This window comes from Vipera berus (genome assembly GCF_964194415.1).
Source record: "Vipera berus genome assembly, chromosome: 2".
NCBI lineage: Eukaryota > Metazoa > Chordata > Lepidosauria > Squamata > Viperidae > Vipera > Vipera berus.
In genome coordinates, this window is record NC_138203.1 from 51049402 (window position 1) to 51068164 (window position 18763).

The 18763-nt window shown below is 37.6% G+C and overlaps 1 protein-coding gene across 1 annotated transcript in view; it reads left to right on the forward strand.

Annotated features, from left to right (window-relative positions):
- Positions 1-18763, forward strand: part of KCNN2 (potassium calcium-activated channel subfamily N member 2) — a gene marked incomplete at its 5' end in the record, with an annotated part of 95440 nt that overhangs the window by 53601 nt on the left and 23076 nt on the right. The window contains one exon of the mRNA XM_081315729.1: positions 16480-16621. Within this exon, the coding sequence (XP_081171855.1) occupies positions 16480-16621 (142 nt within the window). The remainder of the gene's footprint in view (positions 1-16479; positions 16622-18763) is intronic.

The window sequence follows — 18763 nt, forward strand, 5'->3', positions numbered from 1 at the left end:
AACAGGTAATTGAGTGAAGGGGTCAATGGGCTGATAAGTTATAGATCTTTTGAGGAGGCTGAAGCAAAAATAGGTCAGGTGGTAGAAGGGACATATTTATCCATGGAAATATCATGAGTTGCCTTAAACTAGGGGATTTCAAATATTTTCAAGCTATGGAAGCTGTTAGTTTTACAAAAATATCTCACAAACCCTGATCGAAAGGCAAAGGTCTAGTGACATAAAACTTTTCTTTGCTCTTATTGGGCATCCATGCGGAGATGTGGGTCCCATATAGTATTTGAAGCTTATGGTACCATATCTTCCTATTATCACTGACTCATGCTATGTTAAGTAAAATCCATTCACCAGTATTTACAGGTTTCCAAGTACATGGAAACTCATTTACTAAACATTGTCATGACATAAAAACATGTTAGATTTATGGAATCTCTTCAAGTTCTCAAAAAAACCTAGGATCCCAAGGAACACATTTCCTGTATTAGAAATCCTTCTAGGCTGTAGATACAGTCCAGGACTATACTTTTTGATGGCTTGGGGCAGAATCTGTGTATTTCACGTGACATCAGATGCACAAAAGGCAAAGCAATGACTTTCATCCATGCAGAAATCACTTTACCATTCAGTACAACAACCAGTCCAAGAGACATTTTATGACTTGCAGTCAGCAGGATTTAGTTCTGGCAATAATTAACATTAGTTATAGTTTAACAATGGAATTAGGATTCTTTTTCCTTTTCATTGGGAAAATACATATCGAAAGATTAATGCACTGATGAAGACGAAAAAATGCTACTTCTTATTTTTTACTGGTGATGAAAAGACAGAAGATTTAATATGTTAGGAGACATCTAATAGGTAGTTACTCCATTTAGTGTCAAAATGACAAGTTGCAGATTTAGTCACACACAATTTTTGCTATTATTAGTCTAAGTGTATAGTGTTTGACAGACTATGATTTGCACAGATCAGTAATGTTTGAGAAAGCTTTTTTTAAAAAAGGTATAAAAATGTTTTTCTCACAGACTTTCTGAGAGTTAGTCCTATTAGTGTTGAATAGGCTAAACTGAGAGAAACAACCCTCTGTAAGAAGTTACAGATTCAACGGAGACATATACATTAATTCCTTTTTTTAAAAAAAATCATATTGTTATCAAGATGAATGGGAAACAGCTCTCAAGGAAAAACTATAGCAATTGTCTTCCTATATGGACAGCTCTTGTGACTATTAAAGAAGGATAGATCACTTGTCACCAAAGCTATTGTGAACAAAAATAATATTGATAAGAGGTAGGTATTTGAATCCCATTATGCAAGGAGCACTCCAGTTGCAGTTGCTTCTATGAACTTGTAGCCTTGGTGGAGCAGTGGGCTAATGCCTCCTTAAGTAACACCAGCTGCCTGCAATTAGTGCAGGTTCGAGTCCCACCAGGCTCAAGGTTGACTCAGCCTTCCATCCTTCCGAGGTAGGTAAAATGAGGACCCAGATTGTTGGGGGCAATTAAGCTGACTTTGTAATAATGCCGCTTGGGGGTGTGTGTGTGAAAGCCCTAATAAGCAGGCATATACATAGAATGAAGGCTACTGCTAAGCTTGTAAGCTGCCCTGAGTCTTCGGAGAAGGGCGGGATATAAATGGAATTAAAATAAAAAATAAAATAAAACTTAAAGTCGTTTGGATTATTTCTAAAGTCCTAAATCATTAGGATTTTTATGGGTGAACTCAATAACAAAACATGGGTTTAGGGTAGGAAGTAGTTAAAATCCAGTTTCTAGTTTAAGGCTTTTCATGTTTAAAATGAATTTTTAATCAGAGTAGAGCTGGAAGGGGCCTGGGGGGTCTTCTAGTCCAACCCCATGCTCTAGCAGGAGATGTTAATTAAGGAGATTTTAATTAAGTTAATTAATTAAATCTAAATTTCCTACTGTATGAGCAAAATTCCTTTCATGGAATGCTTCCGATGGGGGAAAAAAAAGAGAAAGGCAAGTTTTGCTGATTGTCTTTTATTCTATAACTTACTGTGTCCCGTCAATAACTGCTCTAGATAGTTGCAGATCTTCTGGAGCAGTGTCAGAGATGGTTCTGGAAATTGCCAAGGAAAAGGAGATGCTTCTGCTGGATGCCAGGATTTTTTATTGATTGAAGATACCCTTCACAACATACCTCAAATTGTTCAATTTGCATAGATATGTTCATTTCAGATTACGTAATGTCAATCCCACTAAAGACCAGATGAAGGAATCAACTCCAGAGGAAGGCTAACACTACTTTGATTGAGATTGGCTATAATAAAAGAATCTTAAAAGCCTGATTGTGTTGTGCCTCTTCTTTGTAGTTCAGTGAGCTGGAGAGGCATCTGCCTGAACCATTTCTAAATGTTTTCTCAATCTGGACTTTAAAAATGCTTCATCTCCTTTTTTCTTAGCAACAGATCCTGCATATCTCCTTCAAGGTCATCTTTACTTTCTACATGCAATATTGACGTATATTGAAATATTTTAGAGCACTGTGTTCTTCTTAAAAGTGGCATCCCACACAGTTGCCTAAGCAAGGTTAATTTATTACAGATTGTGTTGGAAAAACATTCATAGGATGGAGGCATGCAATAATTCTAATACAAAGGAATATAACAATGGCAGAGTGATGTAACTAGCATCTGTGTGGGAGGGTGAAATTGGCAACAGGAATGGAAAGGAAGTAGACACCAAGGAGGCTGGAAGGAGAAAGCATGGGTAGCCAGTGATAGAAAAAACGAGCCAGAATAAATTACTAGGAAAAAAGAAGATGTTTCCCTGGATTTGAAGAACAATTTTGGAAGGAAAGTCTGAGATGAGGGAATGTGAGGGTTCTTTGTTTTTCAAAGACTGGACACACCATAATGTAGCAAATCATTTATAGACAATGCTTTATTGCACAACCCATCATCCCCATCAACAGCCTGTGTTTTTTTAAATTTAATTTTTATACCGCCCTTCTCCCGAAGGACTCAGGGCGGTGTACAGGGCAATACAATAAAATACAATATATAAAAATTAAAAAATATTAAATACAACGGCCCAATTCAATAAATTAATACAAAAGTGTTAAAATACCCCTAAACCCATCAGACCAGGCCGGCTTGTTCAAATAAATATGTTTTTAGGTCATGTTGGAAGGAGCGAAGGTCGGGAGCCATCCGGAGCTCCACCGGTAAATGGTTCCAAAGGTCTGGCGCGCCCACAGAGAACGCCCTCCCCCTGGGGGCCACCAGTCGACACTCTTTGACCGACGGCACCCTAAGGAGGCCCTCTCTGTGGGAGCGCACTGGACGAAGGGAAGTTGATGCCGGCAGCAGGTGCTCCCGTAAGTAACCCGGACCCATGCCATTTTGGGCTTTATAGGTCGTAACCAGCACCTTGAATCTTACCCGGAGGGCAACCGGAAGCCAATGCAGCTCACGGAGTAGAGGTGTTACATCTGTTGATCTGTTAATTCCTACCTTCTAGGCACTACAAGTTGATGTTGCCACATAATACTTAATCTTTAATACTTAATCCTTTATGTTCAGTCCTTTGACAATCGGTCGAAACAAAAGTCTCAACATCTGTAAGGAGGGATACAACCTTTGGCACCTTCCAAAAGTTCTTGCACTAGCTTGGATGAGATGTTGCCTCAGTGTGGTTGCTCTTTTTCTTTTTTAAAAAAACAATTTTTATTAGTTTTTCAATTTACAACCTATATATCTAGAAAGCATCATGGTACCTGGGTAGTCATCAATTGAATAACAGAGTTTTCAATACATAGTTCGGGTTACATTATCAGAGCATCCTTCTCTATTTCCCTCAACATTCAGTACAACATATTTAAAATAACAGATTTATAAGAATAGCATGGTCGATTACAAAAGATTTTGACAGTCCAATTTCATTGAAGTATATATCCTGTTATTAGATTTTATCTAATTTTGATGTTAATTGTAGTATCCAAGTTTAACCTTTGACATCCCAAATAGTATTCAGAACCCAAAATTCCCTTATTTTATTACACCACAGATTGTATCATCTAACATATACCCAATAGTTAAATAGCTAACTTCTACCTAATAAACATTTTTTGTTTCATATCCTGATATGTCACGAGTTACTAATCAGAGAGCCTATATTTATCAATCTACTTCTACTTATACATAACCAAAATTTTAAAATCAAAGATAGGATCCATAAGCCAATTTTCCATTATGTCAAAATATAAATTTATAATATTTGGAATAAGCCTAATAAGTACTTAAACACATTTTAATTCTATCTCATGAATATTTTCTATTTCAGATCCTAATAAGTCACTAATTCCTAACAAAATGACCTATAATAGTTCTTTAGGAATTCATTTTTTAAAATCTAACTCTAGGTTTCTTTTTTTGCCAGTCGGGTTTCCAGACCAAGGGCTTTAAATTGCCAAGTAGATCTTCCTTTGCTCACCTGCATATTATTTGCACCAGAGGAGGCCATCCAACGATGTACAAAGGTTGAACCATTTATAGTCATTATATTGTTGCCATGTTAATTCCACTCTCTTTATTTGCTCTGACATCTCTGTCTGCAGTTCAGTCTGGATTCTTCTTCCATCTGGGTTGATCTGTTTTAAGGAGAAAATCTTATCCAGTATTATAGTTAGTAGTTGACTGTCCAGGCTTTCTACAAGTTGTCTTAGTTGGTCTTCAGCATCCTCTATGTTGGCATCACTATCTTGCCTGTAATGTACTTCTGAAGTTATAGGCTCTTTAGAAAAGGTCAAAAGTTGAGTATTAAGTTTTTCCCTAGTTTGTTGTTGATCTTTAGGATTGTCTGTCATAGTAGTAGTTCCTTGTACTTTAATAATTGTAGGTTTTTTGAGTAAAGTCAGGTTTTGGATAATAGTTTTTTCAGTACTTTGTTGTTGTTGCTTATATTCCTCTGTCTCAATAGTAGTATCTTCCAAGTTTATTATATTCTGAAGTGTAAATTCTTTAGTTGCAGTCTGGGTTTCAGTTTGTAAATTAAAGTTGGCATGTAAATTATTTAATCTGGAGATAGACATCTCAGTGACTCTAGATTGTTTCAAATATAAGATTATAGTCAAGCAAGGTTTATGGCTGATCATTCTCCATTTTATTATAATTATAAATAGTCCTTAGTGGAGGCTATTTTTCAAACAAAAATCAGTAAGTGTCCACCTCCACAAGTCTAAGCCAAATTCATCCACAGCTGTTTCAGGTTTTTATCTTAATGCCAAGGTCAGTCCAAAATGTAAGCAAGCTTGTTTGCCAATGGTATTCACTTGCTGTAACAGATCTTTCTTTTTTTTCTCCTTTTTTAGATTGATAGGTAGAACATTTCTATTAATATAGGAATTTTGGGCCAAAGGTAGAAAGGTAGTAAGTCCAAGTAATCAGTATCATGTAGTTCAAGGCTTTTTCTTTTCTCTCCCAATGTAGACAAAGGCCGCTATTAAGGAGGGTGGGGAAAAAATCCCTTCCCTCTCTCCTCGCAAGGGGAAACAAATTTGGAAAGCTTTGACAGGAAGAGTAGACAATTAGAAAAAGAAGAAGGCAATTCTCACCCAGTTTTCAAGTTCTTTCAAGTGCTTTGTTGTGATTTTGGCTTTGGCAGGAGACGGCTAAACAATGGGCCATGGGAGTGGCCAATCCTTTCTTCTTTGGTTCGGAGAGTATCTCCAAGCCGATGGGAGGGCCACCACCCTTCTACTGCCGACTGTAGAGACCTCTCCCCTACTCATCACCCCTCCTGGGTGACTTTCAACCCCTTTACATGCCCCCCCAATGAAGAAATCCAGATGATGCGAGGAACGATTCTCTTGCACGTCTGGCTGCGCCGGGATCCAGAACCGGAAGCCTGGTGGTTGCTCTTTTTCTGACATGGATGGTTGTAAATATATTTGTGAGTGAGTGAAGAAATCTCTCTGGGGCTGTAAGCTTTGGCGGCCTTTTGAGGGAAAGCATGAGCTGTGCTGAGCTTTGGGGAAGTGTGGGTGGGAAGAACTTCTGCTTGGCTGCAGTTGTTTTTCTAAGTACAGACAGCCATCTCAGCTTCACTTCCTCATAGGGAGAGGTATAATATTAGGAAAACAAGGATCTTGACAGACTTGATCATTGGGCACTATCTAACAAAATGAAATTCAGTGGTGAAAAAAGTAAGGTTCTACATTTAGGCAAGAAAAAACAAATGCACAGGTATAGTAAAGGTGGTACCTTGCTCAATAGTACCAACTGTGAGAGGGATCTCGGAGTCCTGGTAGACAATTACTTACAGTAAATATGAGCCAGTGATGTGTTGCAGCTGCCCAAAAAGCTACCACTTTATAATGTCTTGGTAAGGCCACACTTGGCATACTGCATCCAGTTTTGGTCACCACAATGCAAAAAAAGATGTTGAGATTCTGGAAAGAGTGCAGAGAAGAGCAACAAAGATGATTAGAGGACTGGAGGATAAAACATATAAAGAATGGTTGCTGGAATTGGGTATGTCTAGTTTAATGAAGAGAAGGATGAGGGGTGACATGATAGCAGTGTTCCAATATCTTGGGTTGCCACAAAGAATAGGAAGTCAAGCTTTTCTCCAAATCACCTGAAAGCAGGACAAGAAGCAACGGATGACAAGTAACCAAAGAGAAAAGCAACCTAGAACTAAGGAAAAAATTCCTGACATTTAGAACAATTAATCAGTGGAATAACCTGCCTCCAGAAGCTGTGAATGCTCCAACACTGGAATTTTTTAAGAAGAGACTGGACAGCCATTAGTCTGAAATGGTATAGGGTTTCCTGCCTGAGCAAGGGGTTGGACTAGATGACCTACAAGGTCCCTTCCAACTTTATTGTTGTTGTTGTTGTTATTAATAGATGTAAGCAAAACATAATAAATGACAAAAAAGAATATATAGGAGATAAATAAAAGGAAAAGAAAAGAAAGTCCAAACTCAAATGCTGAACCAGGATGTTCATTCTCTAAGTGAGCACATGTGATGGTGGGTGGAATCTCAATATAGAAAAATGAGCTTGTTGTATTCTTCATTTACAAACATCTAGAAAACCCATTGCTCCCAAAATTCCACATTTGTTGACTTTTCACAGATGGAAACTACCTGGATGATAATAGAGGAAATATAGTTAATGAATTATTCCCCCCCCCCGGAAGCCAAAACAACCATGTAAAGAAAATGGAGGAGAAAAAGCTGGGCAAGGTACTGTGGAAAATGAGGATAGTGTTTGGTTGTGAGCAAGGTTTGCTCTTTGTCCTTGTGGGTCATCAATGTTTGAAGACAAAGCAGTAAACATAACGATATATCTTTTTATCAGAGAGAGGGAATAGAGCAGGAGAAAGCTTCACAATATGTGTGAGAGAGTTAGGTAACTGTTTAGTTGAAAACATTTGTCAGAAAGATCCAACAATGTCCTTGTGTTCTGTTCCTTCAAATCAATGCAATGTTTTTCATTAAGGCAAACCTATAATATTGGACAATTCATCAGAGGTAAGCTATATCAAAAGGTTAAAATTGTGTTAATGTTCTTTCTGTTTTAAGAAAAAAGGGTAAAAATTAACCTGCTGCTAGGACTGGGACCAAGTACATTGTCTGATAGAGATGTATAAACACGTCAATTTCAGTTTCTATCAGCATTTTATTTTTCCATATATTTAGATTTTTCCAGTCAGGCCTGTTTCTAATTTACTTTTGGTTTTGAAATTTGCATCAGAGTTGCATTGTTTTTAGCCACCAAAACAGCTGACATTATTTGGAAACAAAACCTATTCTTTCCTTTAAAAGGTAAAGGTAAAGGTTCCCCCGCACATGCGTGCTAGTCATTTCCGATTCTAGAAGCCGGTGCTCATCTCCGTTTCAAAGCCGAAGAGCCAGCGCTTGTCCGAGGACGTCTCCGTGGTCATGTGGCCAGCATGACTAGATGCCAAAGGTGCACAGAGCAATGTTACCTTCCCACCGTAGTGGTCCCTACTTTTCTACTTGCATTTTTACGTGCTTTCGAACTGCTAGGTTGGCAGAAGCTGGGACAAGTAACAGGTGCTCACTCTGCTACGTGGCACTCGGGATTTGACCCGCCAAACTGCCGACCTTCTGATTGACAAGCTCAGCATCCTAACCCACTGAGCCACCACGTCCCTCCATTCTTTCCTTTACCTTACTATAAAACTGAATGCATTTATCTATTTCCTTTAAATAAAATTTTCATTTTGGTTTACGCTGGAGCAAAAGTAAACTTAGGTACCGTATATACTTGAGTATAAGCCGAATTTTTCAGCCCACTTTTTGGGCTGAAAAATTCCACTTCGGCTTATACTCCAGTCAACAAAAAAACTTACCGAGGACTTGTGCGCGGCCGAGGCTTTGGTGCTTCCGGGATCGCGCGCACCTCTCCCAAGCCACCGCAGTCCGAGACCTGCAGGTCTCCGTTCCTCCGCGCCCTGCCTGCCTGCTTCTTTCAGCTGTCTGCCCATCAGCTGTCCATAGGGATGCTGCAAAGCTCTCCTTCTCTAGGCCTTGGACTCCCTCCTGGCTGAAGAGTAGATGAACCAAGCCAGCAAGGAGACAAAATGTTTCTGCAGCTGTTTTTCCTCTGAAGGTTTTTTTTGTTTTTTTTTTAAAGTAATCTCCGAAGGTTATGCCAGAAAATGGAGGACGCTGGGTCTTTGCAAGCTTTAGCTGTCCGCCTGGCTGCCTGAAGGCCGCCCTTTTCAGGCAGTCTGACAGACAGCTAAAACTTGCAAAGACCCAGCGTCCTCCATTTTCTGGCACAACTTTTAGGGATTTATTATTATTATTCCTACTACTACTATTACTACTACTACTACTTCAGGAGTAAAAAGTTGCAGAAAAAAATTCTCTCCTTACTAGCTTAGTTCCTCTACTCTTCCATCTGGAGCCAAGGTAAGATTTTAAAAAGGGATATTGGTTGGAAGGCAGAGGGAGAGTTTAGTTTTAGCATCTAAAAAAAGGGGGGGGGGAAATCAGCGAGTACATCCCAACCAGCTTTTTATGTTTTTGTTATTGAAGAAATATGGGGGAGGGTGAGGGGTTCTGGGGTGGGTTGGGGAGGGGATAATATTGTAACTTCAATAAAAATTTTCAATAAAAAAAAAAGAAATATGGCTTTCTGGGGGAAGGTGGGGAGGGCGTTAAGGAAGGAAAGGGTTTTTGGAAGCTCGTCCTGAAGCTGCCTTTTGTGCAAGGGGCCTTTTCTCAAAGCCTAGAGAGGCAGCTTTGTTGCCTCCCCGTAGACAGCTGATGGGCGAACACCAAAAGCTCCAAAAGGCTAGGGAACTAGTCCCAGAACACCTTGGTAGGAGGAAGGGCAGAGGCAGAATTGGGAAAGAGGTAAGACAGGGTTTTCCTTCCCAGATGTTTCTCTTTGGCAAGACAGCCAGCTGTGCTGAAGCCCAGTATCTGGGGGTGGGGGAGACCTGAGGCAGGCGGGCTGGTGCTTGCATTAGGCCTCCCAGGATCCCAGAGGCTTGCAGAGCGCGGATCCAGCCTCCGAGGCATGCAGAACGGCGGATCGGCTTATACTCGAGTCAACAACTTTTCCCAGTTTTTGGGGGTGAAATTGGGGGTCTCGGCTTATACTCGAGTCGGCTTATACTCAAGTATATACGGTAGTTTTGCTTACATGTTTACTTGATTACATTTTTTGTAATCAATTAACCTATTACAACACACTGTTATTTTCATGAAGATGAATATTCACAGGAAATCAACAAATACATTTCAGGAAAATAAACATATTGGAGGGGTAGTGACTTTGGATCACTAATACAGGATTTGAACATGACTTGGTGGATTGGTTTAATTGGTTTTTCCTGTTCTTGAGGTAAAATGGAATGGAAAAGCTACTATTTTAAAAAATATAAAATATCAGACTATTTTATAAAGTTGAAAACTACCTTAGCTTAAAGCAGCTATCTGACCAAAGATTTATCTATCTCTAATCACGACTAAACAAAACTCTGGACACAAATAAGCACACAATTGTAGCTAATTTTTTTTAAAAATAGAATGGTAATGTATTCCATACTGTGTCAAAACTTTTTTTAAAGGCTAGTTTATTTTAAAATTATTCATAAGCAGTCATTTTCTATTCTGTTTCTAACATTATGCAGCCTCAGAAAAAGAACTATTGGTTGGATATAGTGTTGTCAACTGCCAGAAGTTCTATTCTTATTATTCTTTGAATCCAATTAAAAATAAGATAAATTATGGGCTGTTTTATTAAAAGGTAAAGTTAATTTAGGCAATGTAACTATTCTATCTTAATTTATTTTCTCTGAAGTCACACACTAATAGTTTTTAAGATAATTGCTATAAACTGAAAATATAGTAATGCATTCACTATCCAAATGTTCAAGCATTATGTTATTAGCTTTCAGAAACATTATTCATTATATATTTTTTTTCAAATAGATGAAACATTTTACTGCTTCCTTTAACTTTTATGATATATGTTGAAAATATCAGCCTTTTTATTTTCAAGTATGATATACATTGTTTTCAAGAATTTTGCTCACATGTAAATGAGATCTGTAACATTTAATTACATTTGGCTAGTTCCTGATCACTTTTATGTCTTGCTTCTGTTGAAATTATTTAGAGCCAAGGGCTATTTTTCATTTTGCCTTATTTCAAGGCTGAATAAAGAAAGAAAACAGAACAGATTTTACAACACTATTTAAAACATGTTTTCCAAATCAATATACCATTTTTGCAATTGACATTAACATTTATTCATATATTTATGTTCCCACTTCTCCAAAACATGGAATGGTTTACAAGTAATTTAGCCTAATATATTTTTTTGCACATAGTTTTCTTTAATATACTCATTTTTATGTTTTGTTTTGGAAGGATTGTGCTATAAAGTTTAAGAATTGGGAAAATTATGGCTTTCTAATTCACAGAGAATTATTAATATTAAAAAGTGAACCAAATTTGAATTTTAAAAATGAATAAAAGTCTTATTTTTCCTGTTATATATCTGAGCTGTATAGTATGGAGCAATTATAAATATTTGTGTACAGTTCAATAGACTGATACATATATACACATTTCCGCATTGTGTTTCTAAATCTCAGTAGAAGACATAACAGCCTATCTCAAATCTTTCATAATGTTATGCTAATTATTGCTGATTTAGTTTAGGCAGTTTATTTCATCAGTACATAAAGTTAACAGAAATGAACAGTGATAGGTTTCCATTGAAAGATGGAAGATCCTCCAAAATGACATCTAAAATGTGGCAGGTGATGAAATACTCTTTCTAGTATCAAGAAAGAGATCATGGGCATAACTTCTGATACTACTTTATTATATTTTGATATTTTGCTACATTAAAATAGTGTATAGTGTGTATAACAAATGTCTGAAACTTATTGGGATAGGCTGAGTTGCATTCAAATTCTGTAAGGTAATGTTTCTGATTTTCCCCTTTATGTCAACCATTATATCATCATTATGTGATATAAGCATTACATTTTATGAAACAAATGTATACAAATGAAACACTGATAAGGAAAATAGCCTATGGGAGCATCATGACATGCTTGATTTGTCAGATGGTACTTTCAAATATATTTTAAAACTGATAGGAGGGCTAGTTATATTATGCAAAGACCTAACTCTCTGGAAAAGGTTCTAATGCTGGGAAAATTGGCAGAAAAATAAAAAAGATGATAACAATAGTAAGGTGGATGCACTCAGTTATAGAACTGACGAGTACACCTTGGGAGAGCTAAAAAATCTGATTAGGGACAGATTGTCACAGAAAAAATCTATATATGTGGTAGCTAAGAGTTGACAATGATTTGATGGCATATAAAAGTAAGATTCTACATTTAGGCAAGAAAAACCAAATGTACAGATGTAGTATAGATGGTACCTTGCTCAATAGTAGCAATTGTGAGAGGGATCTTGGAGTCCTAGTGGACAATCACTTAAATATGAGCCAGCAGTGTGCTGCAGCTGCCAAAAAAGCCAACACAGTGCTAGGCTGCATTAACAGAAGGATAGAATCAAGATCACGTGAAGTGTTAATACCACTTTACAATGCCTTGGTCAGGCCACACTTGGAATACTGCATCCAGTTTTGGTCACCACGATGTAAAAAAGATGTTGAGACTCTGGAAAGAGTACAGAGAAGAACAACAAAGAAGATTAGGGGATTGGAGGCTAAATCATATAAGGAACGGTTGCTGGAATTGGGTATGTCTAAGACACGGGTCAGCAACCCGCAGCTCTGGAGCTGCATGCGGCTCTTTCAGCCTTCTCCTGCGGCTCCCAGTTTGCAGAGAGAGAGAGAGAGAGAGAGAGAGAGAGAGAGGCACTTGCGCTTCCCTTCTTTCTTTCTCTCTCTCTCTCTCTCTCTCTCTCTCTCTCTCTCTCTCTCTCTCTCTCTCTCGTGTGTGTGTAACTCACGCTGTCCTCCGAGAAGCTGACAAGCTTATTGGGCGGGGCTCCTGCCTTTGCTGCGTCTCCACAGGAAGCAGGAAGCAGCAAGAGAGCCAGCCCAATAACAATGTGTGTCAGCTTGACCAAGAACAGCGTGAAGCCAGCTTGCCAGGTGAGCAGAGAGGGAGGGAGAGAAAGGGAGGGAGGGAGGGAGAGAGAACTCATGCACAGCAGCCTCTATTTCTTTTTAATTAAACTCTTCAATCAAGTTCCCCCCCCCCTTGCGGTTCCCAGTGTTCTTTTTTCTCTGGGAAAGAGGACCAAGTGGCTCTTTGAGTGTTTAAGGTTGCTGACCCCTGGTCTAAGAGAAGGATGAGGGGTGACATGATAGCAGTGTTCCAATATCTCAGGGGTTGCCACAAAGAAGAGGAAGTCAAGCTATTCTCCAAAGCACCTGAAGGCAGGACAAGAAGCAATGGATGGAAACTAACCAAAGAGAGAAGCAACCTAGAACTAAGGGGAAATTTCCTGAAGTTAGAACAATTAATCAGTGGAGCAACCTGCCTCCAAAAGCTGTGAATGCTCCAACACCAGAAGTTTTTAAGAAGAGACTGGACAGCCATTTGCCTGAAATGGTATAGGGTTTCCTGCCTGAGCAAGGGGTTGGACTAGATGACCTACAAGGTTCTTTGCAACTAATTAATTAATGTTGCTATTTTAGGACTCTGTTTAGACATTTTGCTGCACCTGGATTGGAGAAGGCATCAGTTATTGGATTTGTCTATAGCTGAATTATGGGCCTTATGATAGGTTTTATATCTGTTAATTTACATGAGGTGAAGAGATAGTGAAATTGTTTATACCGGTTGGGATGTGACTGGGATGTTGGACTAGATGACCTCCAAGTTCCCTTGCATCATCATCATCATCATCATCGTTGTTGTTGGTGGTGTTGGTGTTAGACTTCCGGAGAAAAAAGGAGGAACCTGCCCCACTTCACATCGGAGAGAACTGTGTAGAGAGAGTTTCCTCCTTTAAATTTCTGGGAGTCTACCTCTGTGAAGATCTGACCTGGAAAGTTAACACAACTCAGGTGGCTAGAAAGGCCCAACAGAGGATTCACTTTCTTAGGGTCTTGTGGAAGAACAGGGTAGAACAACAGCTAATGACCCTCTTTTACCGGTCTACTATAGAGAGCGTCCTCTCGTATGGTATTGTGGTTTGGTATGCTGGAGAGTGCAAAACTTGGGTTGAAACTAAACATTAAGAAAACCAAGATCATGACATCTGGCCCTCTCAATTCCTGGCAAATGGATGGGGAAGAAATGGAGGTAGTGACAGATTTTATTTTCCTGGGCTCCAAGATCACTGCAGATGGGGACGGTAGCCAAGAAATTAAAAGACGCTCCTTGGGAGGAAAGCCATGGCAAATCTAGACAGCACACTAAAAAGCAGAGACATCACCCTGTCAACAAAAGAGCTTAAATGGACTCCAGAAAATGGTAGAGGACAGGAAGGCCTGGAGGAACGTTGTCCATAGGGTTGCGATGGGTCGGACACGACTTCGCAGCTAACAACAATGCTGGTCTGACAGCCGTGGATAGGATAGAGGGTAGTGAGCACAGCACAAGACATTGTGGGCTGTTCCCTGACACCACTGGATGACATCACCAGGGCTCGTTGCCTTGGAAGAGTGAGGAAGATTCTCAGGGATGATTCACACCCTGGACGGTATCTCTTTACTCTCCTACCATCCGGTAGGAGATATAGGAATATAGCCAGCTGTACCAACAGGCTGAAAAATAGCTTCTATCCGTGGGCTGTTAGGCTTTTAAATGGGACATAATCTTATGCAGAATTGACTTGGGAGGCCGGTGTGTGGTGTAGTTGGTTCACATAGTGTGGTGGGATGGAGGGTTTGTTGTCACTGTGTGTTGGGGGGAGAGAGCACGGGGGAGGCTCAGCTAATCTCAATGTACACATGTTGTACTTTGACAATAAAGGTTTTTTATTTTATTATTATTATTGTTGTTATTATTATTATTATTATTATTGATCATCACATAGCCAGATGTTCAGACTGGATTTGGCATTTTTGTCTACCTATTGAGTCCTTACCAAGGACCTGGGATAGGCAGATGTGGATGTTTGATGGTATTACAGATATTGTTGCAGGATGGAAGCAGTTCCTAGTAAGGCCGCCTTTTGCAATTGACTAATGGCGAATTTGTCAATGCCAATGGTGCTCAAGTGGTACTCCAGTTGTTTTGGGATTGTACCCAAGGCATATTGGTACTACCCTTGCTTGCCTTTGCCACAGTCTTTCTATTTCTATTTGTAGGTCTTTGTATTTTGTTATCTTCTCCAGTTTTTTCTCGTCTATTCTGCTGTCTCCAGGCACTGCCACGTCCAGATTTTTTTGTCTTTCTTATCGACAATTGTTAAGTCTGGGGTGTTATGTTACAGGTGCTTGTCTGTTTGAATTCTGAAGTCCCAGAGCAGTTTAATTTTATCATTTTCTATGACTTTCTCTATTTTAGGATCCCACCAGTTCTTGCTTACAGGCAAATGATATTTCTTGCATATCTTCCAATGCACAATTGTTGCTACTTTGTCATGTCGCTGCTTGTAGTCAGTCTGTGTGATCTTCTTGCAGCAGCTTACCAAGTGGTCCACTATTTCTTCATCTTCTTTGCATACTGTCTGTTGCTGTCTTCTCAATTTTGACTTTGTATGCATCATCATCATCATCATCATCATCATCATTATTATTATTATTATTTTGAATGACATTATAACTTGAAATCTCTTAAGAATCAAGGAACATATTGATCTTGCAATATTTGGGCCATATTGAATTTTTTTAAATTAACTTCTATTTTGACTCTTCCATAATTGTCATTTGCAGTATCTTCAGGGACACTTCCTTCACTACATTCTCTCAGATTCCCTATATTCTTTCACTAGATTTTGTCAAATATAACATTGGATCAATCTTACATTTTTATGAAGATCGGCTACTATGAAACTCTGTCTTGTCTTTTTGTTGTAACTGCCAGGCAGTAATTGTTATGATAAACATTGTGATAAACCTGCTATATTTAAGTTGCACATGGGGAAGCTATTGCTACACAAGTAGAAGCCAGGTTGTATACAATAATATCATGATTGGATCAATATATCTGTTGCAGTAATCCTTAGATCATGTTTTCCCCACGATATCAGAAATTCCACTTGCAAGTCTGAATTTGGATCTGTTTATTATATAAATGTAATGTTTTACTTAATTCATAATGAATTATTTCTTGCATTGTTTTGCGTTGCAACTGAAAACTAAAATTTTATCAGGCCATAAAGTACTGTGGTATTAAATAGGGGCACACATGGAAAACTCATCTGAGGAATACTGTACTAGTTCTTTTTTCAAGCAATGTTCAATGGTGATTTCAATGATTCTGCTTTAAAATGGGATATGATATTAATCAAAATTTTATTATGGTAATAGACCAGCACAGTGATATGATGTTTTCTTTTTAGATGAGTATATGTGTACCTATATTATATATATCTATGTGTTTACTTGTATCATATGAGTTGGATATCTTAACACAAATAAATGCTATGTGGAGTTAGATGTTCTTCATTATCTGTTCTAGTCCATCTGCACTTGCAAGGCTACCAAAAGGACATGTTTAATAATTAATATTAATTTGCTACTTTTTTGACTGATTGCTACTTTACAAAACATATTTGTAAATAAGTCAACAAATCAATTGAAATCACACTTTATGATTTCAGTTGTTAAAAATCTTTTATTTTTTTCCTCTTTTAACAAGAGATCTTCATAGTCAAAACTGATGACAACAATACCATGTACAGTATATTTGGCATATAGAGCACGAAGGACTAGGTTACAACTCAGTGTATTTATTTGTTTGTGAGCCATGACACAAAGTATATAATTTGTTTTTGTTTCACATAACAATAATACCTTTGATTCTGAATCCCAAAGTACTACTAGAGAAACTGTAGTAAAAACCATGTTTCTTAATTTAGGTATCACGATCAACAAGATGTTACTAGCAACTTCCTTGGAGCAATGTGGTTGATTTCAATAACTTTTCTCTCCATTGGATATGGAGATATGGTACCTAATACTTACTGTGGGAAAGGAGTTTGCTTGCTTACTGGAATAATGGTGAGTGATTACAGCTTTAATTTCTATATGCCTTCTGAGTTTGAATCATTTTTCAGACTGTCTGCAATGACTTTAAAACAGAAATTATCAAGACAAAACTGGTTATGAAGCTTTTGGTTGATTCTAAAAGAGGAAAAGTTATTTGCTATTATGTAACCTAAACTGATATACTAGTTTTGATTACTTTTCAGTTGCTAGGTATAAGGTTGCAATAAAATATACAACATTTTATATATCATACAATATATAAACTATGCTACATCAAGCAATTAATTCTGTTTGAATTTTATTCTAAGCCACAGGCTTATTTTGCTCCTTTCTTGTTTTCCTCTTACATAAATCTCTTGGAGAAGATGGCAAATTAAAAACATTAATATTCCCAGACAGAGGTTCAAACTTCTATGCCTCAAATATAGAAGTATATGTATTAAATGTAGCTGTAATATGCGATCTAATTAATATAAGTGGCTTTTGATCCTAAAACTCCTCTGAGGTCAACATAGGGATTTAGTTCTTATTTTTCAGAAATTTCAGACCATTTAATTAGCTAGATGGATGGTCATTCTGTGAATCAAGATTCTCAGACATTAAGTTCATCATTGTAGCTACTACCACCTATGTTGCTTCTCTTGTGTCATTGGGAAATATGTATAACCAATTAATTTCCTTGTACTAATTCATCTGTTATTATCATTGTATATTAAATACTAATAAAGTACATGAATACTATGCACAGTAACAATGATAAAGTCAAATGCAATCAAAGGAGAGGACTGAATATGTGACTGTAATAATACCATTACATATCACAGTGGGTAATATTTCTGTGGCTTGAAGGGTGGGGAAAGGCAGCTTTGGATAGGACCTTTATTTTTGTAATTTATATTCAACTTTTCCTCAGACTGGTATAACTCAAAATCAGTTAAAGCTAGAATTAAAGCTAGAAATGAAACCAAAAGCTTCACAGACAAAATAAAAACATAATTGAGACAAAAATCATGTTGCAGAATGATATGTCATAGCATGTCAGAAATCAATCTTTGGGATGACATTTGCAATCTTCCAGAGCACGTTCAGATGTTGAATGCAATGTCTTAATATGTCCTGAGTCTTAATATGTCCAGCTCATTAGGATACTATATCACTACACTATCTGCTAATAGACAGATAGTATGGATACAAAATGTGGATTACCCTTGATAACCTTTCGAGGAATCTTCTTCTATCTCTTTTTCTTTGTTTACTGAGTACTTTATATTCAAAGTCTGCAGGAACAGTCTTAAAACAAAACCCTCTTACTATTTTTTAACAGTGCTTATGTAATGTTATAGCTATAGTAGTAGTCTACTGTATATTATTATTATTATATACACTACATACATTCCAGTTCTTTATGCGGTATTAGTCTTCATAAACACTGGATTCTTCCCAAGAACCTACAGTGTTGTAATGTAAAGCACATGTGTAATATATGTGCAGATCTTTTGTAAGTGACAGATGGAAATTTTGTCAATGCTCTTATTTTTTAACTGCCATCCAAAATATTTTGGATGGCACCCAGTGTTCCAATATACACTACAGGTTTATTCCATTTTTCCATTTCAGTTTTCAGCTCTGGATACTTTATGATCTTATCCAAATCTTTGTTTTCTATTCTACTGCCCCCTTGATATTGCTACTTAAATTATCTTTCTTCTTTTCAATCATAGTTATATCTGGTGTGTTATGAACCAAGACTTTATCAGCCTGTATTTGGAAATCCCACAATATTTTAACTTGCTCATTCTCAACTACTTTTTCAAATCTTATGTACCCCCCAATTTTTTGTTACTGGCGCATGATAATTTATACAAAGGTTCCAGTGAATAACTGTGTTATGTTGTTGTTTATAATCAGTTTGTGTTATCTTTTTACATAAGCTAAGTATATGATCTACTGTTTCTTCTGTTTCTTGTACACACTGCACTTTGAATCATTTAATATTTTTTTTTCCCATTCTGGCTTAGTTCAGATAGCTTGCTCTTGAGCAGCCAAAATTAAGCCTTCAATTTCTTTTTTTTTAAATGTTCCATTTGTAAGCCATTGTCAGGTTTTATCTTTATCTTCCTGTAATGCTTTTCCTTGCCAGCATTCTGTTCATGT